General features: G+C 48.1%; 2 protein-coding genes across 2 annotated transcripts in view; both read left to right on the top strand.

Annotated features, from left to right (window-relative positions):
- Nucleotides 1-7,658: 7,658 nt before the first annotated feature.
- On the top strand, nt 7,659-27,050 carry LOC147689345 (uncharacterized). The gene is given in 11 exon segments (XM_086942157.1): nt 7,659-7,786; nt 12,403-12,563; nt 13,755-15,218; nt 15,796-15,888; nt 16,191-16,295; nt 17,047-17,156; nt 20,922-21,116; nt 22,933-23,095; nt 24,332-24,497; nt 25,090-25,184; nt 25,656-27,050. Coding segments are annotated over 10 exon segments (2,625 nt in total). The 5' UTR covers nt 7,659-7,786; nt 12,403-12,415; the 3' UTR covers nt 25,742-27,050.
- LOC147689346 (uncharacterized) overlaps nt 7,731-27,923 on the top strand; it is a 104,944-nt gene continuing 84,751 nt past the window's right edge. The window contains exon 1 of the mRNA XM_086942158.1: nt 7,731-7,786. The gene's annotated coding sequence lies outside the window, so the exon portion shown is untranslated. The remainder of the gene's footprint in view (nt 7,787-27,923) is intronic.

The raw sequence follows: 27,923 nt of genomic DNA on the forward strand, positions 1-27,923 counted from the left end.
TCATTAAATCCTTTACAGTTTTACTTTTAATGTGTTACTCTTTTTTAAATCATTTTAATATGTATTTACTATTTTAAAATAAGCAGTAATATAAGTTTATTATTATTATTTAATTATGTTCCCACTTATATGCCTACATACCTAGCAGCCACAACTAAAATAAAACTAAAATAAAGACTATAGCACAATTTACGTACTTGATAATCAATCAAACAATTACTTAACAACGAACTGTTGTTTATTTATTACTTAACTAACTTCTCACCCTACACCCCTACAAACCTAGCAACCTGACCATAAAATATAACTACAATAAATCACTATTACACAATTTACATTATTATAAATCACATAATTAATTACAAAATGGTTCATTCAATTAATAAATGATTATTACTTAATTAACTTCTCACTATAGTCCCCTACAAAACTGAAAACACCTGCAACACTATAAATTACTACTAACAATTAAATAGAAAATTCTGAATCACTTGAAATGACAAACTATATTTAAAAAAATCTATATCAATTTTACAAACAATAGTAAAAAAATGAGTATATGAACTAAAACACGTTAAAATAATTAAACAACGATCTTTTTTACAATTATATTATTGAAAACGATTTTAAAAACAATGATATTCCTATAAATTATAATACTTACCGAAAAAAACGATATTCTAGACAATGATATTTTTGCATCACGATGTTTTTTAATCAAGATATTTTATTTCTGATATTTCTCGTCTCCTGATATTTAAAATTCGATGGAAACATGGTGAGGAAGTAGGAAGATTAGATAGAACGAGGGGCTGTAATGGAGCAAAATGATAAAGATAATGTGGTAATGGGAGTTTATAACATCATCTTTTGACCGATATTACTGGCCCGCTGTGCTTTGAAATACACAATTTCCCTCCACTTTTCTACAAATGCTCTTACGCTGGAAGCCAAAAGTCCCTGTGCCAATTAATATTTAATGTCTAATTAATGTGTGCCCCGTCTGACGGGTTCCATGTGTTTTTGGGCAGATCTCTTATCAGGGGCACTCAAGGCCAGACCCACCCCCGTACTTGTTACTTTTACCAAGCTAGAGAGAGGGTGAGTGAGAGGAAAAGAGAGAAAGAGAGGGAGAGAGAGAATACGAAAGAGGGACAGATGCAGAGAGAGCGAAGAGAGAGGGGGTAAAAGAGGGAAGGGGGAAGAGGTAACAGAAGATCGCGAGGGAGAGAGCGAGAGATGGAGGGTGAGCGCAAGAAAGAGGGGCGAGGCAGTGAAAGAGAGTGAGAGACAGAGAGAGGAAGAAAGAGGGAAGGTGAAAGAGACATTAGGCGAGATGGAGACAGTGATAGAGAGTAAGAGAGAGAGAAAGTCAGAGGAAACGAGGGAAAGAAAGGAAGATAGAGAACGGGAAGGGACAGGTGCAGAGGGAGAGTGATGGGGAGACAGAGAGAGGAAGTAAGAGGGAAGGCGAAAGAGTCAAAAAGTAAGAGAGAAAGTGAGAGGGAAAGAGAAATAGAGGGAGCCAAAGAACATAAGAGCCATACCTGGACGGCTTGAAAGGTTGAAATAAAAACAAGGTACACAATTTAACAGAATTGCCATTGCCAATGTTTGTTTATTAAGTGAGAAGTTGCAAGGGAATGTGAACATTGCTTAATCCTCATCTGGAGCCAGGGAGCAAACATCCCAGGAGACCATGGTGTACTTTAATGTAGATCGCCCCTGTGTAGAGATGACCTCTGACCTCCGTTTCCCAAGAGTTTCTCTCATTTATGTCCCCATACACCAATGAAGGTCTGCACTGTCAGTGCTGACGTCACTGCAGACACTGGGGTGCGTGTGATGAGTGACAGGTGCCCCCCTCTGAAGCGCTCCTATCTGAGGAGGAAGAAACCTCTTTTTTCTGTGCCTTTGAGATGCTAAAAATAGGCTGGAGCCGGGTGCCAGTCGCGTGGGACAGGGCGTGGGGTGTTGATGGGCGGGAGGAGGGCAGGATGCCCTGCTGGGGAGTGAGGAGATCGGTAATTCAGGGGCGTAGCTAGAGCTTGTGGCGCCCGGGGCTATCCTTCAGATTGCCGCCCCCCTGGGAGGGTGCTCGGGAAAAGCCCCCTGGGAGGGTGCTCGGGAAAAAGGACGGCGAGCACCTGAAAGAGGTCCGAGAGACACATAGTATCGCCGCTAATAGTTACCTCGATCATGCAAGTTACATACACATACATGACACGGTCCAGGTCTAGACAGCCCCGTCCCCAAAATAGTGCCGCCTTGGGCAGACCAACCCCACCTAGCTACGCTCACACTCACTCTTCTCTCCATCCATCCTCATCTCCACCCAGCTATTCATCTCACACGTTAACACGTCAAAACAATATGGAAAGAATCCTTTTTCTTCCTCAAGACCCTACTAAATATAAACCTTACATAAATTTCCAGGATTAAGATCGCCACATATTACCCAGCATAGTGACAGAAATAGAAGAATCCAGTGGACTGTATGTAGGCCTTGCTCTGTTACTCAAGTGCAAAACCCAGCGTGTACAAAAGGCAACAGTAAGGCTTCATCTACATCTTACAGCCACAGAGTTTAGTAACGTGTGTCGCACCTCCAATGGCCCCCAGTTTCTCAGAGGATTTTCTTCGAAGGGCTTGGCATAATCCACAAAATTACCTACTGAGCTTACATGAGACATGAATGTCCCTGACCAAAACCTAGAGTCAGTATCTAGACACCTCCCCTTTCCACAAGAGGGGAAATGACACCCTTCTCACTCCAAGCAGCTAATACCATGAGACATGTTTCCTAGATTAATTTACAACTTTTTAGAATACCCAAGATTTAGGAACGATCTAAAATAAGGCACTTTCCCACATCTACTAAACAATATGCAAATACTAGTGCAATGCCATCTCGCCCTTTATTACTTACTAAGTTCCCACTCCTGTCCACCTAGGGACTTTAGATTCCATCAACGAGCCTACAATCACCTACTACCCCTATGCATCATATATCAAAGTCCAACAACAAATCATGATTAAATCACCATATCCATCTATCTTCTTTTACTTATTTTGCTATCTTTAATTTCTTTCCTATATTGTCTTATGAGGCTGAGCTCGTGCTTTTGCTTATATTATTCTCCTGTAGAACCCCTATATCATTACCGGTTGCAAAGTATGCTGCTTACTTACTTATTTCCAAAATTCATTTTAATTTAGCTGCCTGTGTATACTTTTGTAATAAAATGTTCCAAAAACAACAGAAAAAATAATGAGGCAAGAGGGTAATGTGCAGATATAAATACAAATATACACATGAGCAGCCGTGCAGCAATGTGGGGATCTACCCACCTCACAAAGGGAAACAATAGTAAAAGGAAAAAAAACATTAAACTAGAAGGACGCATTGGCTGTTGGCAGAAGCAAAAGTTTAATGACACTACAGCAGACCAAAGGTTGAAGAGAGCTAACTGAAAGCCTCTGGCTCAAAAGTATTATATATATGAGGTCAATGAACTTCAGGGGAGCATGCAGCAGGCTGCACTGATGTATGCTTCCCTCAATGCCCTCAGGCCACTTTCCCAAAGTGGAAACTGTCTCTCAAGGACAGCTTCCACTTTGCAAATGTATACCACCAATTATGCGGGTGGTATCCTTTCAATGCTTTGTGACTGCAAATGGGGGCAGCAACCATTGCTATATAACCTTCTGAGTCACAAGGAAGTGGGGCGCCATGTTTGTACACCGTTTTTTCTTGCAAACCGCAAGCTGTTGCAAAACGGGCATTGCAAAGTGCAAATCCATTTGTGACCCCTGTTTTCAGTACATAATGACACTGGGTGGGTCATGCACTTGGATTGGCTCTAGTTTTGTTCACCAAAGCCCTGTGAGTGCAAAACGCGCTAGAACATCGAGACCTAGGTCATGTTTAACCTTTCCAATAAAGGAGTAGGGGGTGTGAGTTAGTGATAGAGCATGCATGAAAGATTCAGTTTCTGATGACAAAATATCAGTCACAGGGGACTATTTTACTCCTCGCCATTCACAGTCACAAGAAAGACAAATAAAGATTTACTTTCTGTGTCTTCAGCTTGTGGCGGCATGGTTATAAACAGCCCTTTGACTGGTGGATTGTCAGGGATAATTCCATACATTAGCTACCAAAATATATCGCTATAAGCGGAGGCCACAAGCCTAGTTTCATGGGCGTCTGCAGAAAATCTTTCAGGGGAGAGCATCATTTTAACATCATCCATCCTCTGCGCGGCACGATCCATAGCTGCCAGGTTTTGAGATTGGTTATGTGTGACATTTCACAATTGCCATGATTTTATGTGTGACACTTCATTGACTTTGAGTGACACTTTACTGTATGTGGAGTTGTATCATGGAGTATAAAGAGATTATTTGTTACAATAACGCCCTTTTCTAAATCGTAATGTTCTAGAAGGGCTTTGAAAGCTGCTGCAACATCAGACTTACATGATGCTTACATTGGCATGTCACAACTTCAGGACGCCGCAATGACTTGGATTCTATAGGCTATTGACAGGCAGAGCAAAGCTGCAGCAGGGAGCCTGTCACCAATACTATAGCAACCCCTGTGCTCTTTACTCCTACGTCTGAGTCTGCTAAAAGTCAGACAGAGGTGGGGAGTACAGTGAAAGTTTGGAGCAGCGATGCTAAACAGCTGGGTTCCTGGCACTACAGACCGAGTCAAAAACACAGCATAAAATGAGGATTCCACTTGTGATATTTTCTCGACCATGCTTTCTTTCTGGTGAAAGTAATTCCATCTGTGAATTCTTTTCTAGATTGACCACTTTTCTCATTGGTCAGAAATGTCTCCATTTTCATCTGTTCCTAAAACAATCCCTGAACTAGTCAATCACAAGACAAAGCTCCAGAGGCTCGGACCATACTTTTGTTTTACAGACTAGAACATTCTTAGCACACTCCTTTCTCTTTCCTACTAGCTTCCCCATCCTTCTCAGCCATTAATTCACATTATCTTCCTGTCTTAATTGCTAGTCCTTTTCCTTTATGTATGTATGTTTTTTCTCTTACCTTAATCTTCTCTTTCTCTACTTTTACCCTTTCCCCCTTATCTTCATCCCCCTCTCGCTTTAATATCTCAACTTCTCTATCTTGTCCTTGCACACTCCTCAAGCTTTCCTTCGTTCTCTTGTTCATATTGCATCTCGCTCTTCTTTTAGTCCATATATCCTTCCATAGCACCCTTTCCTCCATCTTTACTATGCAATATTCATGCCCATATATATTTGGTGCTGTTGTTTCACATACTGTGCAAAGCTTTCTGTTATACACTGTTTAGATGCCAACTGTCCCCTTACCGTGTGTGACATTATCAGCTAGTTCTAGCTTTTTAAGCAATTTTCATTGCACTCTGGGATTTGTAGTTTTTCTTATTTTTCTAATTAATAATTTGAGTTTAAATGCCCAGTGTGCAAAGTGATTTAAAACTGGGAGTGAAATATGACTGAAGGACATGGCAGCAACTTGATATTACAAGTGTTCCGCTGAGCTTCTTTCCCTGTTGTCATCACTGTGTTTCTGCAGTCACTGAGTTTGTCTCTCAGATTCTGAGAGTTACAGCTCAACTGTCAACTGTCATCTCCGATTACATTACCATAGATTCTTGACAACATGGTGACCTTGTCTTTGGTTTGTTGTTAACCTTCCAAGGCCTCCCATTTAGTTTCCCTAATCGTCGACCTCACCTCCAATGACGTCTCAACCAGTGGTCGACGGTTGTGCTGTCCAATCCCAGATGTGATTGAGCCTTTTCCTAATAAGAAAAAAGGGCAATCTCTCCACAGCCAAGCTTAGCATCACACGCATGTGGTCTGACATCACTGCAGCATCCCCCAACCAGCGCAAGGGAAGAAAGCGGTCTTGTGTATAAAGATTAGATGCAGGAGTAAACAAAGGGTTCTCAGGAGGTACAGGCTCGGGTGCTGTCAGCTGCACCCTGTTTAGAATCCACTACCTTTTACTGCGAGTGGCACAGTGCTCACATGGGCTGGTGCAGTAAATACCTTTAGTCACCTTGTTAAAAAAATCAATCTCTCCAGGTCACCCCCGCACCGGACGGACCGGCGATCCAGGGGGGGGCAAGCGCCCCTCCTTGCCCCCTCCTTCAGACGCCCGTGCCTAGTTTCCTGTCAGCCGCTGAAAGGCACGCAGCGTGTCATTTCAAGCTGCATATGCATCCGTAGCCCCTCATGCAGCATCCCGCCCGCGCGCAGCCCTCTCCAGCTCCTTGCTGCCCTTTGCTTCATTCGCTCCTTATTTCGGCACTCTTTTAAGTAACGCACTGACCTCCTGCTCTGCCTTCTAAGTTATTTTAACGTTCCCATACTAGTAGCCAGTAGCGTGGCCTCCTGCACATTTAGCGCTTACATATGTAATTGCATTCCGATGGTATGCCAAGCACTTTACATCAGCAAGATGAGATTTAGTTCAGACAAGGTGAATATAATGCATTTAGTTAGTGCCAATATCACAACCTTCAGCCCTAATGCGCCGTTTACAAGAGAAGCCTCGACAATTACAGTTTTACAACATTGCGGTGGTTTTCATAAGAACAAACGTTACGTAATGATCAATTCGGCAAGTGGGTTGCTGGATAAAAATTCAAATGGAATTAATTTTCGCTTTACCTTAATTTGGCCGTCAGTGTCTCTCTCGACTCTCGACTCTCGAGTCGGCTCGAGGCGGCACAGATGGCAGGCCAGGCCCAGTGCATGCAAGCACCAACAGTCAATTCAAGAGAGCGCACTGCGCACGCACTAGTCTGCGCCACTGCTACAGTGCGGGGGCTGGCCAAACAGATACCCAGGGCCGTCATTGGTAGCGCTTTCGCGCTCTACAGGATTGACGGCCCTGGCTGGGACATACCGCCGGCGCTGTGTGTTTGTCTGCAAGCAGGTGTGCTTGCACTTCACTGCCGCCTCCAAAATGGTGCCGCCTGGGGCGGACCGCCCCCCCCTAGCTACGCGGCTGCGGTAATTCCCAGCTCACCTTCAGGTACGTGACTCCGCGTCTTTAGACTGTGTATAAAAGCTGCCCAAGAGCACAGGGTGAGGAAGAGGGACACCTGTGTCTGCTGGTACAGACCCAAGGTAAGCTCCCGCCAGAGACAGCAGAGGCACAGCCGAGACATCCGAGCATCTACAAGAGACGACAGGGGCACAGCCGAGACATCCGAGCATCTACAAGAGACGACAGGAGCACAGCAGAGACATCCGATCATCTACAAGAGACCACTGGGGCACAGCAGAGACATCCGAGCATCTACCAGAGACGACTGGGGCACAGCAGAGGCATCCGAGCATCTACAAGAGACGACTGGGGCACAGCAGAGACATCCGAGCATCCACCAGAGACGAGAGGAGCACAGCAGAGACATCCGAGCATCTACAAGAGACGACTGGGGCACAGCAGAGACACCCGAGCATCTACAAGAGACGACAGGGGCACAGCAGAGACATCCGAGCAACTACAAGAAACGACTGGGGCACAGCAGAGACACCCGAGCATCTACAAGAGACGACAGAGGCACAGCAGAGACAGAGGGTCCTTAAGACAGAAGGGACGCGACAGGGACATAGGACACAGCCGACATCCGAGCCGCCACCGGAGGCAGCAGAGCCGTAGGACCCGCCACCCCGAGACCTCACCCTCCAGAGACCGCACAGGCACCGAGAGCTGCTGGCCCAGTCTTGGGGTGCACACTGGTGTCCCTGCATCGTCCTGCCAGAAGGTGCGTACATTCATTTACATTATATCAAAAACGTAAAAGATTAAACAATTTACATAGGTAATAATCAATTAAATAATTAATTCTCAATTACAAAATCAGCCTTTACTATTGTAATATGAATTATTTACTATCTTAAAAATCCTTGTAATAATCATTTACTATGTTGCTGCTCCTGCCTTGTGCCCTGCTTTGTAATAACCTCATTTATGGACCCAAGCGCTTAAGTTGTGCCGGTGTTTGCCGGTGCTCGCCTCTAGGACTAATATGAAACACCGGCCCTTAGGTAAAACAGTTCACTCCATGGTGGCGCTGCCCGCCCAGTTATTAACAATATAATCGGTGTAAGCGCTATGTAAAGCACATTCGTTAGGATGGTATACGCTCCACGTGAAATGACCGGGAGAGGGCACTCGTTAATCATCCGGGTAGCAGCTGGTGTAGCGCCACATGACACGCCTGCCGTTTCCAAGTGCTGTAAATAAGAGGTGCTAGCAGGTAGTACTAGCGAGTTTAATGGTTCCTCATTGAAGTAAGATGTCTCATGAGTAAGTTGTAAAGTTGTCCCTCGGCTAGACTGCCGACTTTGGTGCTGGAAACCAGGGTTCGAGCCTCGGGTCGCGTCCACATCCTGTGATTCGGGGCAAATCCCAATCTCCCCGTGCCTGAATGTGTAATGTAAATACGATGCTCATGTAAAGCGCTCCAATACCTTCGGCTCCAGTTCGCGCTGTATAAATATGCACAAAAAACATTCGATCCCCGCTAGGGCTGTCCCAGCATTCCATCCTTCGAGGGTCAGTTAATTAGGCGTTAAGATGGGTGAATTTACGACCCGCTGTTTAAAAGGTCCATAAGAGGCAAATTATGATCTGTGTAAAGGGTTCTTCAGAAACAAGTTGTTCGGATGTCTAAATCTCACAGGGGCAGATTTACAAGCCCCTTGTGCAACTTTTGCGTCACTTTTAACATGGGAAAAGTGACGCAAAAAAGAGTCCGTCGCAAGGGGAGCCAGTGGGTGTTCAGTCTAATCCTCATTTGAAATTATTGTTGAATTCCGTCTATACGGAGGTGAAGTCTGTCTGTCCCTTGCCTCACACTGCACTCACACCCTTCAGCACTTCCGTCCGTCGGTATATTCTGCGCGCCTTCTTCTGCAACGCAACGTTCAGAGGATTCCGATTCTCCACGGAAATTCAGGGCCAATAGCTCTTGCCCCTGAAAGGGGCGGCTGACCATTTGGCTTTACCAGTGCTTGCTACTGATGCGGAACATAATTGTCTCCCCAAAAGAAAAACACAAACATTGGCAAAATCAATAGGTCTGGGCTAATTTGGGTGAATGTTTCCTTTTATTTATATCAAAACACAAGGAGGGAGGTACCCTATTTAGGCTAATGTAGGACAGGGTAAACACAGTTTGAACAAAAAAAAATGTCCAGGAGTTTAAGGATATCCCTTACATCGTAGTATAGCCGCCTTAAAATGTTTAGAGGAGGCTATATTCGACACAAAGACTAACCAAACAATATAGTTAGACCTATGAATATCATTGAATAGTTACTAAACGTCAGTATAGAAACTCTGTAGGGAGTGTCTAATATATTCATGCAAAATTTAAAAACACTCTAGTGTACACCAATAATTTAAAAACAGCAATTAATTTTTTTATATAAAAATTAATGACATATGTCAAACAATTTTATATAAAAAATAATAACTATATTGTTTGGTTATTCTTTGTGTCGAATATAGCCTCCTCTAATCATTTTAAGGCGGCTATACTACGATGTAAGGGATATCCTTAAACTCCTGGACATTTTTTTTGTTCAAACTCCTTTTATTTATAGCCGAACGTTGGAGGGCAATATAAAGTTGGAAGATATATGATCCTGGACCTTGCACAAGGCGCTACGGTCTTGTCCCTATGCGGAGCCTCTGCACGTACAGGACGGTAAAGCTTAAAGGGTTAAACTCCTTCTGCTTCCGTCCCTGAGCTTTAAAGTGCCATATTTAACGAGGCAGGCGTTACAAATCCTTCCATAATAGCTTGTTCGTTATGTAGCTCTTCTGCCTTATGTCAGCCATTTCTAAGCGCTTTACATAGTTATTGTTACACAGTGTATGGTTCATAGTTAAGCAAAGGATAACACTCTTCAATCCCCTCCCGCTGGAACTGCCTGAGCCCCTCTGGTCCCAACCTGCAGCATCCTTTGGCCGGGGCTGCTCCTGTCCGCGTGAACTGATGGTTAAGAGGGCTTCCTGCCACGTATAGCTGTGACGTCACTCCCACTGGTTTCTCATTCCTTCTGGATACCCCCCCCCCCCCCCCCCCCCAGTGCTTGGCATGAACAGCTCAGGGGGGCTCAAGCTAGCTTGTAAATTCAATGGGTAGAGAAATATGGATAGACACACACGTGGTCCAGCAGAAGAGGTGGCGTAAAGGACGGTGCTAAAACCGACCTCTTTTCACGAATGCACAATTTAAAATAACATACTCCAATTAGCTACACATTCTGTGCCATTTCAAAGCACTCTTCCTGTGGTTTTGTCAGCACAGACCTCCTCACACAGTTGATGACTCAAGGACTCTAATTTTATCCACCTCAGAAGGATGAACGACTGAGTGGATTTAAAATTGTGCCCTATTGGTGTCAAGCAGTCGATGAATCCATTGACTCTTTACCAAACCTGCAACAGGAAGAGAACAAAAGACATAATTACCAATTACAATATGTTCTTTACATACAGTATTGTCTTGCCTCTTGGCATTTCAGGTCTGTTGTCAGCCAAGACCTTTCTATTTTACTACAAGAAATATATACTATACTTACTTATAAAGCCATATATATATCAATCAAAAGAGACTTTATTTCGGTTTGATTCAACCATAAAAGCACACATTACGTACTGTACATATATACACATCATAAAAATATTTACAAAGCAGCTTCCTTTGTCATCATTAGTTACATGAACTGGAAATTCATTAAGTGTTAATATTCATTGATCCAGACAGGTTCTCAGTTTGAGAGACAGTTTTAAAAATTCAATAATTTAAAGGACACTGTCACTGTGCAGCAGTTGCAAATATAAAAGGGCTAGACGAATCTGTTTAAAATTAAGTTTTTTTCAAAGAGCAATCAGATAACGTTTTCGAGGATAGTCATAAAATTTACATAAAAACATAAAATGCAACATATCCTGTGGAGACTTTCCGTCGCAGCCACAGGATACAGGTAATTTGCTAAATAATCTTTTTTTGGTCTTATAAGCAGATGATGAAATAAATTCAATCTAAATCTTGTTAAAAGGAACTTTTCATGGGAACTAAATGTGCCCAGTAAATAAGGCTCCATTGTCAGACAGGTTTTTACCATAATATATTTCCTTACAGTTGTTTTCTGAAACTCTGCACCCTCCCTCAAGGCCTTCCGCCGTTGAAGGAAAGACTGCTTAATTGCCTCCACATCCCCTTTTACAATTTTAGTCGGGTGTTCAAATAAATCAGAGCGACCCAGCTCACTGAAGCTTGTTTTTAAGTACTTTAGCCATGGAGTGCCTAATGCCTTCTCATGCGAGATAAAATCATTTACAATTAAGTGTGTCAGTGGGATATCTTGACTCAGCCATAGTTTCAACCAGCATGTCAATGGGCGCAAGGAGAGAGTATCGCTCAAGTACTCTACTCCTAGCTCCTCATGTACCGCAAAGTTGGAAGTAGCGGCTGGGACACACAGAAGGCGTTTGAGGAATGTATTTTCAGCAATCTGTAATTGTTCACATGCCAAATAGCCCCAGAGTTCGCTGCCATAGACTGCAGTTGCTACTGACTTATAAAGCCTTCCAATGTCTGGTTGTTGCTCCTGTCAGTTGACTCTAAACGTCCAATCAGACCCAGAGATCCATAGTCCTCTTTTCACTGCTTCTCCTTCCAGGCTCAGCATGTTGTCTTCCATCATAGACATGCGAGGCCTGGCGTGGGGTCCATTTTACCTCGAGCCTTTCCCTCATCTGACATCCAGCCCTTCATCCATCTCACCCCTGCCTTTTCTGGGCACATCTCCTGTCTCTTCCCTCTCTCACCACTCAGCGGTATCCAGACCCTCCCCCCGCTCCTTTCTGAAATACTTTTCTAATCTCATCCTTCCATCTATCCCTACTCCAAACCTAGCCCTTCGCAGGTCTACCTTCTCACGCTTCCTCCATCACAGTTCCTGACCCACCCTCACTTCACCATCAGTTCTTAGCCCAGCTTTCCTCCACACCTCACTTCCTGCATGGTAGTGATCTCACTTCCTGCCCATTCCTACTCTCACCTTCTTTCTGTGGCTGTCCCGCCTCCTGCCCTCCTCTCTCATTGCCTCACTTCCTGCATGGTAGTGATCTCACTTCCTGCCCATTCTTACTCTCACCTTCTTTCTGTCGCTGTCCCGCCTCCTGCCCTCCTCTTTCATTGCCTCACTTCCTGCATGGTAGTGATCTCACTTCCTGCCCATTCCTACTCTCACCCTCTTTCTATGGCTGTCCCGCCTCCTGCCCTCCTCTTTCAATGTCTCACTTCCTGCCCCCTCTCACCCTCTCCAATCCTCATTGTTCCTTTTCTTCTTGCTCCTCCAGGTTGGCCCTCACCATGGAAGGCTTCGCCTCCGTGTACTACAGTGAACCCGCCGTCAGGGGCTTCCTCGCCAACGTCATCAGCGCTTTCCTGGTGGCGCTACAGAACTTCGCTTCGTTCCACACCAAGGTGAACGCTGAAGGGGTGGAGAACATCCTTGCAGGTGAGCATGGGTCTGGATGCAGTACCAGGGAGGGCTGGGTAAGGACTGCAAGATCCGCGAGGTCGAAGTGAGCACCCGAGGGAGAGCGAGCATCCAGGGAGGTGAGCATACGGGGTGGTGGTAACAAGAAGCCGCTCGGGGTAATGTCTCCAAGACCCTGGGAGCCGCCTCGGATCTTCTTACTTTGGTTCAAGTTGAGGCTGTTTCCGGGGTTGATTCTGGAAGCTCAGTCATGGTTGGTTGTCTGAACCCAGAGCTTCCTTCTACGACTGCACTTCTTGCGGCTGTCAGAGTCCTAGGGGTGCTTCAAAGACCTACATTGGCCGCATCTTCAAGCTCCTGTAGTGGTCATGAACATTGGTCAGGCCCATGGAGCAGTGCATGCTGGGACTTCACCCTGATTGGCTGCAATGATCTGGATCTGTGGTGGCAGCACAGGGCTGAGGGGTGGAGAGACGCCTAGGTTGGGGGTCCCTGGGTTTGTCATCATTGAACCTTCAGGTGCTGCTGTCTCAGGTTGGATCCCTCTTCCTCCAGGTTTGAGGCCACCACAGGTCTCTCTCTTTCAAAGAGACATCTAACAGCCTGGCTCGGATCCTCTCTCATTGGGGTTGGCACTGATGGGATTAGAGTTGGCTGCATTGTTTTAAAATCAGGACGTGATCTATCCTGTACTCTGGTGTAAGTTCTCTGGTATATGTTTGTGTAGGTATGTTCCCTACAATGCCTTCTTCTGCAAGTTTGTGCTTTGTCCACGCTTAAAAAAACTACAAGTAAGCAGTCAAACAATTAAAAAGGGCGCTGTGTATGCTAGCAATGAGGTTTAAAGGCAGTTGTGTCCACACAAACATATTTACCCATGTGGACGCAAAGATCCAAATACACACAAACACACACTTCACACACACACAGACAAAGAGATCCAAACAGACATACACACACACAGAACCTCAAACTAACACAGAGACAAACAGAGAAAGACAAACTGACACACTGTGCACATTCATGCAGAAACACAAATGAAAACAAAGACATAGAGAGGAATGCAAAAGGTCTGGCAGAAACACACACTACACCGACGGACAGGCACAGCGTCACACACACACATAGACACACTCACTTTGCATGCCAGGAGGTCCCGTTACCGCAAATGTAAATTTTTCTTAATGTCTTTCGATTTCTGCTTTGCAGGAGTTCACCTGATCCTGATTGGAGGACTGACGCAACTCGTCGCAGGCTTTCTCTGCTTCCGGAAGTATGATCACCTGGGGAGCACCGCCTTTGTCTCCTTCGCCGCCCTGTGGAGCAGCTACGGGGCCACCCGCATCGTCCTAGGAGCCTACCCCTCCATCGTCAACAGCACACAGGATGCAAACAATTCCATTGACCAATCCATCATGGCCGCCTCTCCTCTCCCAGTCACCGAGAGTGCCTTGGCCGGGCTGGTGGCATATATGGTCATCGCCTTCATCCTCTCCTTCTGCTCGGCCACTGTCAACTACATCATGCCCTTTGTCTTCGGTGCCATCACCCTCACGTTGGTCTTCGAGGCCATTGGGCTCTTCGGTCAGTGGGCGCTAGTCGTGTCCTGGGTCTTTGAGCTTCTCATTGTGCTGCTAGGGTTCTACGGCGCCACCGCCCTGCTCCTGAAGGGCCTAACGCAGAGGTATGTCCTCCCTGGCTTCGGCAATTCGCTGTTCAGCGTCTTACTTCTAGGCACGGCCAACAGCAAGACTTCCAGCAGCATCGGGGAGGAGAAGAAGAAGAATTCCAAGTACGCAGAGCCCATGGCCCTGGGACACATCGCGGACACAGTGGCCGCTTTCATCTTTGCCTTTTACGGCTCTGGGTACATGAAGACCTTCTACGTTGGTGCCATATGGGTCAGCATCAATGCCTTCTCCCAGCTCTGCGCGAGCTACTACAGTTACCTGCGCGACGACGTCTACAACACCACCAAGTTTGGCCTCCACAGCCTGTTCTGGCTGGTGATATCCTGGGAAGAGTTCACCCTGACCGTTTTCCTCTCGACGGACGATGTGGGCGGGAGCCGAGCGGGCATGGTGGGGAGTTGGTTCTTCCTGGTCACTGCTGGCATCTTCTGTGTCATGTCCTTCAATAGGGACCTTCTGGAGGTGCTTCAGAATGCCGGCTTCCTCCTCCTCACTGTCTCCACCATCCAACAGATCCCCCTCCTTGGCTCCCGTGTCTTCTTCGAGGTGGCCTGCAGCCTCTACACGGCTATCTCCCTCTATGCCACCTTCGCCAGCCTCATTAACTCTATAGCGGATAAAGCTCTGATCCCTCTTGGCAACCAAGTGATGTCATCAGCGACATTCCAAAGATTGCTTCTGGGTCTGAGGCGCGTGACCCGCAGATCCAAAGAAGAAGACCTTGAGGACCAGGGCACCAGCAGCCAGCTCCCTGATGCTCTGTTCTTCATCTGCAACGGATTGGCCTCCTTGTCTGCCATCCAGGGGTCCCTCAGTGATGACACCAGAGCCCACCTCTCCATCCCTTGGGTGCTGATCCCAGGCGCTCTTTTCCAGTTGTACGTCTCCAGGATCGTGGTCCAGAGAGGGCGAAGATTTGGGGCGGTCCTGCCCTTCTGTTACGCCGTGGTGTGGGCCACCTGGACCTGGCTACAGTTCGCAGGTAAATATTTCTTTGTTGTTCTAATGCACGTATTAAAAGGTATTTAAAAACCAAGCTACTGGCCTTGACTGTTTTAGGGCTCTTGGGGACATGGTTGTCATTTTATTAAAATCATAGAGATGCGGGCAGGGCCCATAGTCACACGCTTAGTGAGCACACCAAGTGAGCCAACTGTATCCTTGAGTTTTCATCAGACAAAGAAAAAATATGCCTTTGAAAGCATACTGCTCAATATGTGTTTAATTGAAAGTGATTGGCACTAGACATATTAATAGTGTTATGTTTATTAAATCATAAAATAATTCAAGTCTCTACAAGGTGTAGAGAAATATTACTACAGTGCAGTGATAAATACATGTATGCGGCACAACACACTCTACTGTAACAAGAGAAATAACTAAAAGATCCAAAACCGTGACATGAAATATAAGATGCTAAATGCCCAAGTACTGTAAAGTGCCTCATATTGGTTTAAGTCATAGATAAGTCTGGTTTTGCAGGAATATGATGACATGCCCCAATTCATGTGCCGTTGACCGTGAGTTAACGCCCTCTTTTCTGTCTTTCCCCCTCCCAGGTCCCTTGTTGAATATCGGCATTGCCAGTCATGGTGAATTCGCCCTTGGTGCCGTTGCCTTCCTCATCGTCAATGCCTTCCTCATGGTCTTGGGTAAGTCTGCTCAGGCGGTTGTTGATGGTCCATCTCCTCACTGCTCGCTGAAGGACGAGCGGCCTCAGGAGATGGATGGTCGCCCAACCTTAGTGAGTTTGGATTGATCCGTACGATTGAATGAATCTATGCAATGGTACAGGCCATATTCCAGCTGTCCACCTATAACCCTCTGTGGTCCTTGCACACCACTTGTGGTGCACCCCCCTTTAATGAGGAAAGAACGTCACTGCAGCACCAGCCAGCCTGTGATGTCTGTTGCTTCTGGTCCCTAAAGCCCTCTCCTTCTTCTCATTCCACAGTCGCCTACGCCAACGTGGTCTTCTTCCTGCTGGCCCTGCTGATGGAAGCCGCCGTCACCTGCTTCCTGCTCTTCACCTTGGAGCGACTGCCCCTGCAGCTCGAGAGTAAGTGGTCAATGAAGGAATGGACGTGCCCAGGGCTGTGGGTGGCTCTCGTTGGCCATTGTTAGAGGCTGCTCTGGGGTTCAATTGAGTCTCTAGTCTAGGGGTCTCCAAACCGGTCCTGGAGGGCCGGATCCACGCCAGATTTTTGGGATATCCCCATTGAGATACATGTAGTAATTTTAAAAATCTGGCATGGACCTGGCCCTCCAGGACCGGTTTGGAGACCCCTGCTCTAGTCCATCACCAAGGCCAACTTCAATTATCAAGACTCTTGTATGTTTCTTCAGAACTGGAAACATAGAAAAGTCATTATAAACAAAGCAAGCGACTTCATTAGAATATCCTTCATTCTTGCATCAGTAATGGTTCCTCCAGAGGTAAACTGGACTGAAGGAAAACGAGGAGATTCACTGTCAGATGATTGCCTCTGAAATGCCCATTGTGTGATGCACTGTGGCAGGAGCATCTCAGATGTGGCGAAAGCTGCTTCAATACTACAGCGTTTAGCCGATGAATATTGAATCAGGATGAGGACATGTGGCCATATAGGACAAAGCTGCTACTCTAAGTGTCTTATAACATCTCCTGATAAATTGCCTGCCTGCGTATCAACTCAGGCCTTCAAGCTCTTGAGTATTCATGGCTTACAGTGATGTACGGGCTCATGGTATATGTGTTTGGGTTCTGTACTTTGTTCTAAATGTGAGTCTCGGTTGAGTTTGCCTGACGTTGCCTCTCTTTGTTCCTCCAGTTGCGGTGTTGGCCGTCTTCAGCTCCATCTGCGTCTACGGGGGAGCGGCATCTCTCGGAAACTGCCTCTTCAACAAGGACCTTATTCCCATGGGACCCCCTCTAGTCAAGGTAAAGTGAGGATGAACATAATAGGTGCCATGGTAGAGCCCCCCTCCACCCAAGGATATATCCCTGAGAATGCCCACCCGAAGGGCAGTGCCCCAAACCACTCACAGCACCTAACTGAGCCCACCTGAGGAGCAGCGCGTGATCCCTCATTCTACCTGACATAACTCACCCAAGGACGGTGCCCTACCCCACTATACCTGATAGAGCTCACCCAGGTATGATGGCCTTCCCCGCTTTCTGTACCTGAGAGAGCCCACCCAGGGGTGCTGCCCTGCCCCACTGTCTATACAAGAGAGAGCCCACCCAGAGGCGGTGCCCTCCCCCACTGTCTGTACCTGACAGAGCCCACCCAGAGGTGGTGCCCTCCCCCACTGTCTGTACCTGACAGAGCCCACCCAGAGGTGGTGCCCTCCCCCACTGTACCTGATAGAGCCCACCTAGAGGTGGTGCCCTTCCCCACTGTCTATACCTCACATAGCCCACCCAAGGACAGTGCCCTACCCAACTATACCTGACGGAGCTCACCCAGGGATGATGACCTACCCCACTTTTTGTACTTGAGTGAGCCCACCCAGTAATCCTGCCCTGCCCCACTGTCTATACCCGATAGAACCCACCCCAGGGATAGTACTACCCATATCTCTCTGACTGAATCCACCCAGAGGCAGCTGTCTACACTCACACTTTCTCAATTCCTAGCAGAGGTGTCCATGAGTCAGTGCCTCTGAGATAGCTCACCACCTCCCACTGTCTGTACCTGATAGAGCCCACCCAGGGACGGTGCCCTCCCCACTGTCTGTACCTGATAGAGCCCACCCAGAGATGGTGCCCTCCCCACTGTCTGTACCTGACAGTGCACACCCGAGGGACGGTGCCCTCCCCACTGTCTGTACCTGACAGAGCCCACCCAGGGACGGTGCCCTCCCCACTGTCTGTACCTGATAGAGCCCACCCAGGGACGGTGCCCTCCCCACTGTCTGTTCCTGACAGAGCCTACCCGGGGACGGTGCCCTCCCCACTGTCTGTACCTGACACAGCCCACCCAGGGACGGTGCCCTCCCCACTGTCTGTTCCTGACAGAGCCTACCCGGGGACGGTGCCCTCCCCACTGTCTGTACCTGACAGAGCCCACCCAGGGACGGTGCCCTCCCCACTGTCTGTACCTGACAGAGCCCACCCAGGGACGGTGCCCTCCCCACTGTCTGTACCTGACAGAGCCCACCCAGGGACGGTGCCCTCCCCACTGTCTGTACCTGACAGAGCCCACCCGGGGACAGTACCCTGCCCCACTGTCTATACCTGACAGAGCACACCCGAGGGACGGTGCCCTCCCCACTGTCTGTACCTGACAGAGCACACCCGAGGGACGGTGCCCTCCCCACTGTCTGTCCCTGATAGAGCCCACCCAGGGACGGTGCCCTCCCCACTGTCTGTACCTGACAGTGCACACCCGAGGGACGGTGCCCTCCCCACTGTCTGTTCCTGATAGAGCGCACCCGGGGACGGTGCCCTGCCCCACTGTCTGTACCTGACAGAGCCCACCCAGGGACGTTGCCCTCCCCACTGTCTGTACCTGACAGTGCACACCCGAGGGACGGTGCCCTCCCCACTGTCTGTTCCTGACAGAGCCCACCCGGGGACAGTACCCTGCCCCACTGTCTGTACCTGACAGAGCCCACCCAGGGACGGTGCCCTCCCCACTGTCTGTTCCTGACAGAGCCTACCCGGGGACGGTGCCCTCCCCACTGTCTGTACCTGACAGAGCCCACCCAGGGACGGTGCCCTCCCCACTGTCTGTACCTGACAGAGCCCACCCAGGGATGGTGCCCTCCCCACTGTCTGTACCTGACAGAGCCCACTCAGGGACGGTGCCCTCCCCACTGTCTGTCGCTGATAGAGCCCACCCGGGGAAGGTGCCCTCCCCACTGTCTGTCCCTGATAGAGCCCACCCAGGGACGGTGCCCTCCCCACTGTCTCACTGTCTGTCCCTGATAGAGCCCACCCAGGGACGGTGCCCTGCCCCACTGTACCTGATAGAGCGCACCCGGGGACGGTGCCCTGCCCCACTGTCTGTACCTGACAGAGCCTACCCAGGGACGGTGCCCTCCCCACTGTCTGTACCTGACAGAGCACACCCGAGGGACGGTGCCCTCCCCCACTGTACCTGACAGAGCCCACCGGGGGACAGTACCCTGCCCCACTGTCTGTACCTGACAGAGCCTACCCGGGGACGGTGCCCTCCCCACTGTCTGTACCTGACAGAGCCCACCCAGGGACGGTGCCCTCCCCACTGTCTGTACCTGACAGAGCCCACCCAGGGACGGTGCCCTCCCCACTGTCTGTTCCTGACAGAGCCTACCCGGGGACGGTGCCCTCCCCACTGTCTGTACCTGACACAGCCCACCCAGGGACGGTGCCCTCCCCACTGTCTGTTCCTGACAGAGCCTACCCGGGGACGGTGCCCTCCCCACTGTCTGTACCTGACAGAGCCCACCCAGGGACGGTGCCCTCCCCACTGTCTGTACCTGACAGAGCCCACCCAGGGACGGTGCCCTCCCCACTGTCTGTACCTGACAGAGCCCACCCAGGGATGGTGCCCTCCCCACTGTCTGTACCTGACAGAGCCCACCCAGGGACGGTGCCCTCCCCACTGTCTGTACCTGACAGAGCCCACCCGGGGACAGTACCCTGCCCCACTGTCTATACCTGACAGAGCACACCCGAGGGACGGTGCCCTCCCCACTGTCTGTACCTGACAGAGCACACCCGAGGGACGGTGCCCTCCCCACTGTCTGTCCCTGATAGAGCCCACCCAGGGACGGTGCCCTCCCCACTGTCTGTACCTGACAGTGCACACCCGAGGGACGGTGCCCTCCCCACTGTCTGTTCCTGATAGAGCGCACCCGGGGACGGTGCCCTGCCCCACTGTCTGTACCTGACAGAGCCCACCCAGGGACGTTGCCCTCCCCACTGTCTGTACCTGACAGTGCACACCCGAGGGACGGTGCCCTCCCCACTGTCTGTTCCTGACAGAGCCCACCCGGGGACAGTACCCTGCCCCACTGTCTGTACCTGACAGAGCCCACCCAGGGACGGTGCCCTCCCCACTGTCTGTTCCTGACAGAGCCTACCCGGGGACGGTGCCCTCCCCACTGTCTGTACCTGACAGAGCCCACCCAGGGACGGTGCCCTCCCCACTGTCTGTACCTGACAGAGCCCACCCAGGGATGGTGCCCTCCCCACTGTCTGTACCTGACAGAGCCCACTCAGGGACGGTGCCCTCCCCACTGTCTGTCGCTGATAGAGCCCACCCGGGGAAGGTGCCCTCCCCACTGTCTGTCCCTGATAGAGCCCACCCAGGGACGGTGCCCTCCCCACTGTCTCACTGTCTGTCCCTGATAGAGCCCACCCAGGGACGGTGCCCTGCCCCACTGTACCTGATAGAGCGCACCCGGGGACGGTGCCCTGCCCCACTGTCTGTACCTGACAGAGCCTACCCAGGGACGGTGCCCTCCCCACTGTCTGTACCTGACAGAGCACACCCGAGGGACGGTGCCCTCCCCCACTGTACCTGACAGAGCCCACCGGGGGACAGTACCCTGCCCCACTGTCTGTACCTGACAGAGCACACCCGAGGGACGGTGCCCTCCCCCACTGTACCTGACAGAGCCCACCGGGGGACAGTACTCCAGGTGTGTGTGTGTATCCTGCATTGGAGCTGTGGAAGACGCTGCTTCAGTCTGTCTTTTCTCTGCATCCTTTTAGGAAACGAAGCCCAAGGAGGAAGTTGAAGTGTCCAGCTCCTGCGTGTGTCCTGATTCCCGCCGCACCAGCAGTCTCAGGACCATCGCCGCCCTGCTGGATGATGGTGGGGTGTGTGGGGTCCCCACGGACACAGTGTATGCCCTGGCAGCCTCCTGCAAACACCCTCAGGCCATCCAGAAGATTTACACCATCAAGGTAGGCATGCACCACAGCACACAGAGTGTTAAGATCCCTTAAACTGTACAAACGTGAAGCCTTTTGACTTTGTCATTGCTATGTTGATGGACACTTTTTGTCAAACCAAGTGATTAGCTTGGTGATCTCTTTCTTGCTTTTGTTTTGTTTCAGCCTTTGTTGCATCTAAGAGCACGCATGGCCAGGGTATTATCAAGCCTCATTCTTTCCAGAGAATCTTCTCATTACTATTGACATGTAAATAGAGAAGGGGAGATAAGACCAGCATATGTCCTCCCTAAACTAAAAGCTACAACCCAAAAAGGTATGGTAGCTCAAGTTAAAGGAGGATTTCTTCTCCTATTTGCGAATTCAAGTCCAAGCCCAATGTGGACGTCACAGGAATTCTGTCAGATCATGTGGAAAGACAAATATTTAGGCAGAGGAAGCCTCACACACAGTTTGTGTCACACATCACCATCCACAACCTCTCTCCACCCTGGTAGGACAGTGCCACGAGGGCGGACTGGAACTCCTGGTGGACTCGAACGAAAGAGGGAGTTTGTAGATAAAGATTTAGTGGACAGATGTCGTGATCCAGATAATTCAAAAATGCATTGGAGTACCCCAGTATATCACCTTTAATATTGGGAACCTCAGGTATATCTAAAAACATCAATGACATGGTAAGTGAGAGCAATGGCTCAAACCAGCTCTCTAAGCCAACATGTTTCTGCCCCTATAGTTAGTCTATATAGGTCTTGGGTATTCTTCAGGGCCAAGGATCCCTATTGGACTGGCCAATATGCCAAATGCAAAACCTGGTGAAACCAAAAACCCAGGTGAATCCAAATTGTATATAGGTACATTACACCCTAACTTAGGGGATCCCAGCCCTTGGTCTGGAAGGGGACAGTGTCCTCTTAAGTCACACATTCATCAAAAGGCCATCGTGCTTCCAAACCTGAAAAGACCGCACCGTCTCTCAGTCGCTAGACAATTGTATGACTAAAGAGCATATCATCCTCTCCAAGACCAGGGAGCTGGGAGGAGTAGCACCCAGGTTTAATGTTGACTTTAGTGATGGGCTGGTCTTGTATTTATATGCTCTACAGCTACTTTAAGGTGATCGCTGAGAACAGCTAAATTAAGTCTCTGCAAAAAGCTCCGATTGCGAAGGCCCTACTATTAATTTAAGGTCTCAAAACCAGCCTCAATTGTCGATTCAAAAATCACTCCTATGGTTGTCAGTGGAAAACTGTGCAAAGTATGACTTGACTTGTCCCAGTAATGTTGTCAGAAAAATGAAATCGAGTGTCTACTAAAAGATCAGGAAAGAACAAACCATCTTCAATGATTGTGAAAACCAAGATTCGCATTCACAAGCAAACAAAGAGGCCCCTTACCTTTCCATACAAGGTCCAAATGTTCACTGTTCCTTGTAATATAATAAATGTCCCCTCAGTGATCTCCCAAAGTGTTATGGTCATCAGAATCTAGAGACACTTAGATCAATACAAAGCACACACTAATTCTCAGTGGCTCGGCTTAGGCTACTCTGAATGCACTTTTAACTCTAATGTTTGACTTTTTTAGAGCTTAGTCCACTCCTTGTCATGTATAAATGAGCTATTGCTTGGCTGACAATACTCTGTGTCCTGTTTACAGACCGGGGACTGTAGCATTCTAGAAGAAGTTTGTACTATTGATCAAGTGTCACAGTTGCCCCCTGATCCCTTCCCAGGTCTTGTGTTTTGATGCTTCAGCAGCAGAGCGGTCCCTCTCCTCATGCTGATCCATCTAAACACCCCCTCTGCTTCTCTCTTCTCTGCTTTAGGACTGACCCTTGGAGAAGCCCATCTGTATCTGCATCTCCCACCTCGGCCAGCTGCGGAACGTGAAGCCCCCATTTAGCCCTCTCCTGTGGGACTTCATGGAGAATGTCTACCCCGGGGGCATCAGCTGCATCGTTCAGAAAGGAGAGTGGCTCAAGAGGTTGGGTGAGTATCATCTCTGCCATCTTCCTAGAGGAAGCTCTGTGTGGATTTCCTACTCTAGCGACTTGCGGCTTAGGGGTAGAGTCATGAAATAGAACTGTGTGGGGCATATTTCAGGACCAATTACTGCTCCACTTCCATACACAAAGTGCTTTGCTATCCCAACGATTGATCTAATGCACTTATGCGCTCACCAGTGTCATACACCTTCATGGTGTCTATAGATCCTTTTCTTACTTCACCCCATTTGCAAACAATGATTCAAGCTCCCACATAAAGCCTCATCTGATATGACTGTAGCATACCTAGCTCATGTTTCTTGGAGCACAATACTCTCAAGAACTCCTTACCTCACAGGCATTCCATCCATCACTTTATGTGCTCTTCCCCCACTACCTGATTCACTCAACCGTAGTCCAATGCACCCCTTCTTGTGTACAGAGCCTCATCTCAACCTGCTCCTGAATCCATAGAATATGGTGCGTACAATCACATGGATTCTCCAGACCCTCATCTCTCTTGGCATACCAAAAAAGTGTCCACATTCTGTAGACCCTCAAATTGTCCACAGAAGTGCTTCTCTCTCAGCTCCCTGTATCATTGGTGATGCACCCCACTCTAATGAGACATTTTCATATCATCTTCCTCCTATGATCTTAGTCTAGGGTCTATCCACCCGCCCCATGGCCATTATCATGCAATGCTGGACCCTACTCTAGTGCACCTCCAAGGTTTCTACACCACTTTCTTTCACCTGGCACCTGCATTTCTAGGTCATGGTCCGTAAACACTCTTGTTATTGATAAACCCTTGCCTCACTTAACTCCTGCATCCTTAAACCACAGCCCATAAACCCCCTGCTGCTTTGCAGGAGACCCTCATTTCAGCCGGCTTCTACTTCCTCATACCATGACCAATGTAACCATGAAGACTAGCGCACACCCCTCATCTCACCCCGCTCTTGTACTCCCAGATCAGTGGTCCATGGTGTCTCCCGCCCTCGTCTAGTCTGATCTGTAGACCACGGCTCATACACCCACATGGCTTCTCAGATGCACCTCAGCCAGCTGAGGAAAGTCTTGATCATGACCAATCCAGCTCTACGATCCGCTGTCACCAGAGCCTAGAGGCAAGCTCTGTGCGGAGTGCTCTGTATAAATATAGTCAGTCAACCAATGACCACTCATTCACTTGAGTCTGAACTGCTGCTAAAAGATGCTTTGTTGTCTCTCTTTCCAGGGGTCGGACTGGCATATGACATTGTGGGCACCAAGGACTCCATTATGATCCGAGTGCCAGACCATAGTATCTGCGCACACCTTACGGACATGACCGGCCCCCTGGCTATCACCTCCGCCAACCCAAGCGGGGAGAGTGACAGCACCCCTCATGACATGGTCACCTCGTAAGTATCCGTTCAAGACAGAGGCGCTGAAAGCAGAGTGTGGGATTGGCTGTGGGTTGGTTGCTTGCTGGGAGATGAGGTGAGAGCCATGGAGGAGTTGGGAAGGGAATGGATCTCATGAGAATTGATTAGTCTTCTGACTGACATGTGAATAGCAGAGCAGACTGTAAACGTCAACTGATATAAACCGATGTGTAATCTAGTTTGTAATAAACTGCAGTGTTGAACCACATCCGTGATTTAGAGTGCATGTATTCATAGATAACTGGGTAATGAAATTGTAAAAAGTTCTTTATTACTCCCCATCTAATGATAGACATCCTCGTATTTATTATATTTCTCTGTTCCAAGAACAGACCAGTCCAACCTGGTGGATTGGAGTGTGTGCAGCTAATGTTTACTCACACATGGCTTTCATTCTCTAAATTACCCAATTTGTCATCCACTTTTAATGTGTTTGGGTGCAGTTACATTTGCTGGGCTCATTGTAGACTCTCCTCATGTTGATGATCAGAGCTGGCAGATGTTCTTTGGCAATTCCTATTACAAGAGCTCATACAGAGGTCTGTGTTTCTCTCCATCTTTGCGACAGGCGTTTGAGTCACAAGTTGGAGGGAGTGCTGTGCGATGGGGACTCCAACGAGTTGGTGGGCTCCACCGTGGTGAACTGCCTGAAGATAGATGAAGGTGAGTCTAGTGCTGGTGCTTAGTTCTATCCCATTACTGTTCCCCGGACTCTAATTCGTCTCATGATACAGAGTCACTTTTGTGAAATGGGGTTTGCCAGTATCTCGTGAATTTTCTGTGAGGGGTTACCTCATATAAAATGAATGTGCGGTATTAGCAGGAGACTGGTTCTACAGAAACTGCCTCTTGACAAGATATTTTGTGCATGAACTAGTGTCTTTCTAGTTGTGCAAAATGTCATAAATTTTGCACGCGTAATTTCAGTTTTGCACAGATCTAGTCATGATTCCACCTCTCACCATAAAAAGTCTCTTCTCTTCTCTGCAAGAAGGAAGAAGACAGGGCTGATGATTGAGAGCCCTTTCACATCCTAGGAGGGTGATACCCATCCTTTCCCAACCAGCTCACTTGTCTCCATTGGTTGATGCTCAGTGGTCTTTATCTGCTGACACTGTACTTCTTTCTTCACAGGCATCCTGACCATCGTTAGGGAGGGCTGCGTGCCCACTGCCAGTGTCATGCAGACATTTGAGCAGGTGAAGAACACGCTGGCATGAGGATGCGCGGACACGCATTGAACATCGTTAAGCCAGTTGTTTCCAGATAACCACATCAGCAGAGTATCAATTCTCAACTTAAGCCAATGTCGTTTTGCATTTTCCAGTTTTGAAATAGCCATATCAGAACCTTATTGCCTGGCTGTCATTTAAAGGGATATATGTCTCCATATAATACGGTCCCATGGAGAAAGATTTCCCGTACCTGCGTGACTAGGGCCAACAGTGTTTGAAATTTCTGAGAACATTTGGAAAAAAGTCTATTTTTGTAATATATCCTACTCACATGGGGGGATCGCGTCCTCCAACCTTCCTGGTTCTCAGGGTGATCACCGTCAGTGTCGTTGACGATGTCTTCTGGAGAAGGCTCCCCCAGTCCATGCGCGGTACGAGACGCCGACATTTTGTACAGAATGTGAAATATTTTATAATGTCTGATCCTATAGTGTGTTTTTGTTAATAATGTTATTTATAATCATTTGTTATAGTTCAAATCTGATGCAGGCATCAATGATGAATTCTATTTATTTTGGTACATGAAGGACTCTGTGTCTATGGACTCTCCTGGTGGACTCACAGGGGGCAATATGAGTAGAGTCGTCTCCACAGGCTGAGCGGCAGCTCTTATGTATGGACTCCTCTGATTGAGGGGTTATCAAGGAGGTGCACTTGAGAGGGTGACCTTATTTTTTGTATTTATTCTAGCTCAAAGTTTTTGAATATTTATTGAAACATTTGTCTCTTGCACTAAAGCTTACTAATGGAAATAAATAATAGAAATGTATTTGAGTGCGCGATCACGCCTGTAAAGCGGACTTTGATGCTATGATGTGTCTGTGTCTTGATAGTCCTCAGACCTACCTTTCCACCTTCACAGGGACACTTACCTTAAGGGGATAGGATGTTTTAAATCAATAATGGCTTTGGTTTGTACCCCGTCTCTCACCACGATCGATTGGGGATAGATGAAGGCATCTGGTGGGCAGAGAGACTGTGTCCTTCCACTCTGTGTAGGGTCCCCCCGCCCCTTTTGGGAGCACTGAGTGTAGGTCGTACTGTGAATTATAAATGTGAAGAAGGCACAGAGACGAAGAGAGATGCTTTAAGATGTACACGGTGAACCTATCAATGTGGCAATGCCACTGCAGTGGAACAAATAATTTATTGTCTAACTTTTTACACTATTTAATTTTGTCATGAAGATGTTTTTCTTGTGAATCACTTGCAATGGTACTGTTTTAAAATATTTATTTATGTGAACATATCTGTCTGTTAGTATACTTTTGTTGTCCATATCTTTTCAAATCACTGTTCATCCATATGTTGTGTGCCTTGTTTTGTCAATAAAGCTGTAAAACAGACATACATCTGAGTTTCTGAGTGTGGTGCATCAATGCTGTGTCCAGTTCAGGTTTATCTGTGAACACAAACACGCCTCTCAGGACCGAAGGCGGAGCTGGAATCCAAGCAGATAAACCCAACCCTCCCCCCAACCACCTAAAGACTGGCACTCTTGGCACATACATACAGCACAGGCACTCCGGATCAGGCCTCTGGAAACGCATAGCAGCATAAGTACATCCTTGTCAGCAGGGGGGGGGCTAAAATATTACCTCTATAGGTCCCAGGGCCCTGAAAGAGAGAGGAAGGACAACCCGGGCTCCCCTTAAAGCTTTGGAATATCGAAGTTTATCTAACTCAGCTTACACTTTTTGTGATCCAATGAGAAGGAACATGGAAATGGACTCCACATATACCCTTGAATCAGTCACACAAACCCCTGAATCACTCACACATACCCCTGAATCACTCACACATACCCCTGAATCACTCACACACACCCCAGGATCACTCACACATTCCCCTGAATCACTCGGTTAGACCCCTGAATCAAACAGACCTATCCCTGAATCACTCACACATACCATAATTCACTAAGAGATACCACTAACTCATTGTTATCACTAACGGAGAGTGAGAGATAGTGGAATCACTTGAACTCTCCAACTGTCAAAACTCACATGAGTAACTGATTACTCAGAGATTCTTATTGGAATACATTTGCTTCCCTATTATATCAGGATGTCAGGTGTCACCTCTGCTCAGTTCTTACTCTTAAGGGGGTATCCAAAGATTTTGAAGTAGACGCCTTACTCACTTCACTTATCGTGACATGCTTTAT

This window comes from Lissotriton vulgaris, chromosome 10 (genome assembly GCF_964263255.1).
Source record: "Lissotriton vulgaris chromosome 10, aLisVul1.2, whole genome shotgun sequence".
In the NCBI taxonomy this organism is placed as follows: domain Eukaryota; kingdom Metazoa; phylum Chordata; class Amphibia; order Caudata; family Salamandridae; genus Lissotriton; species Lissotriton vulgaris.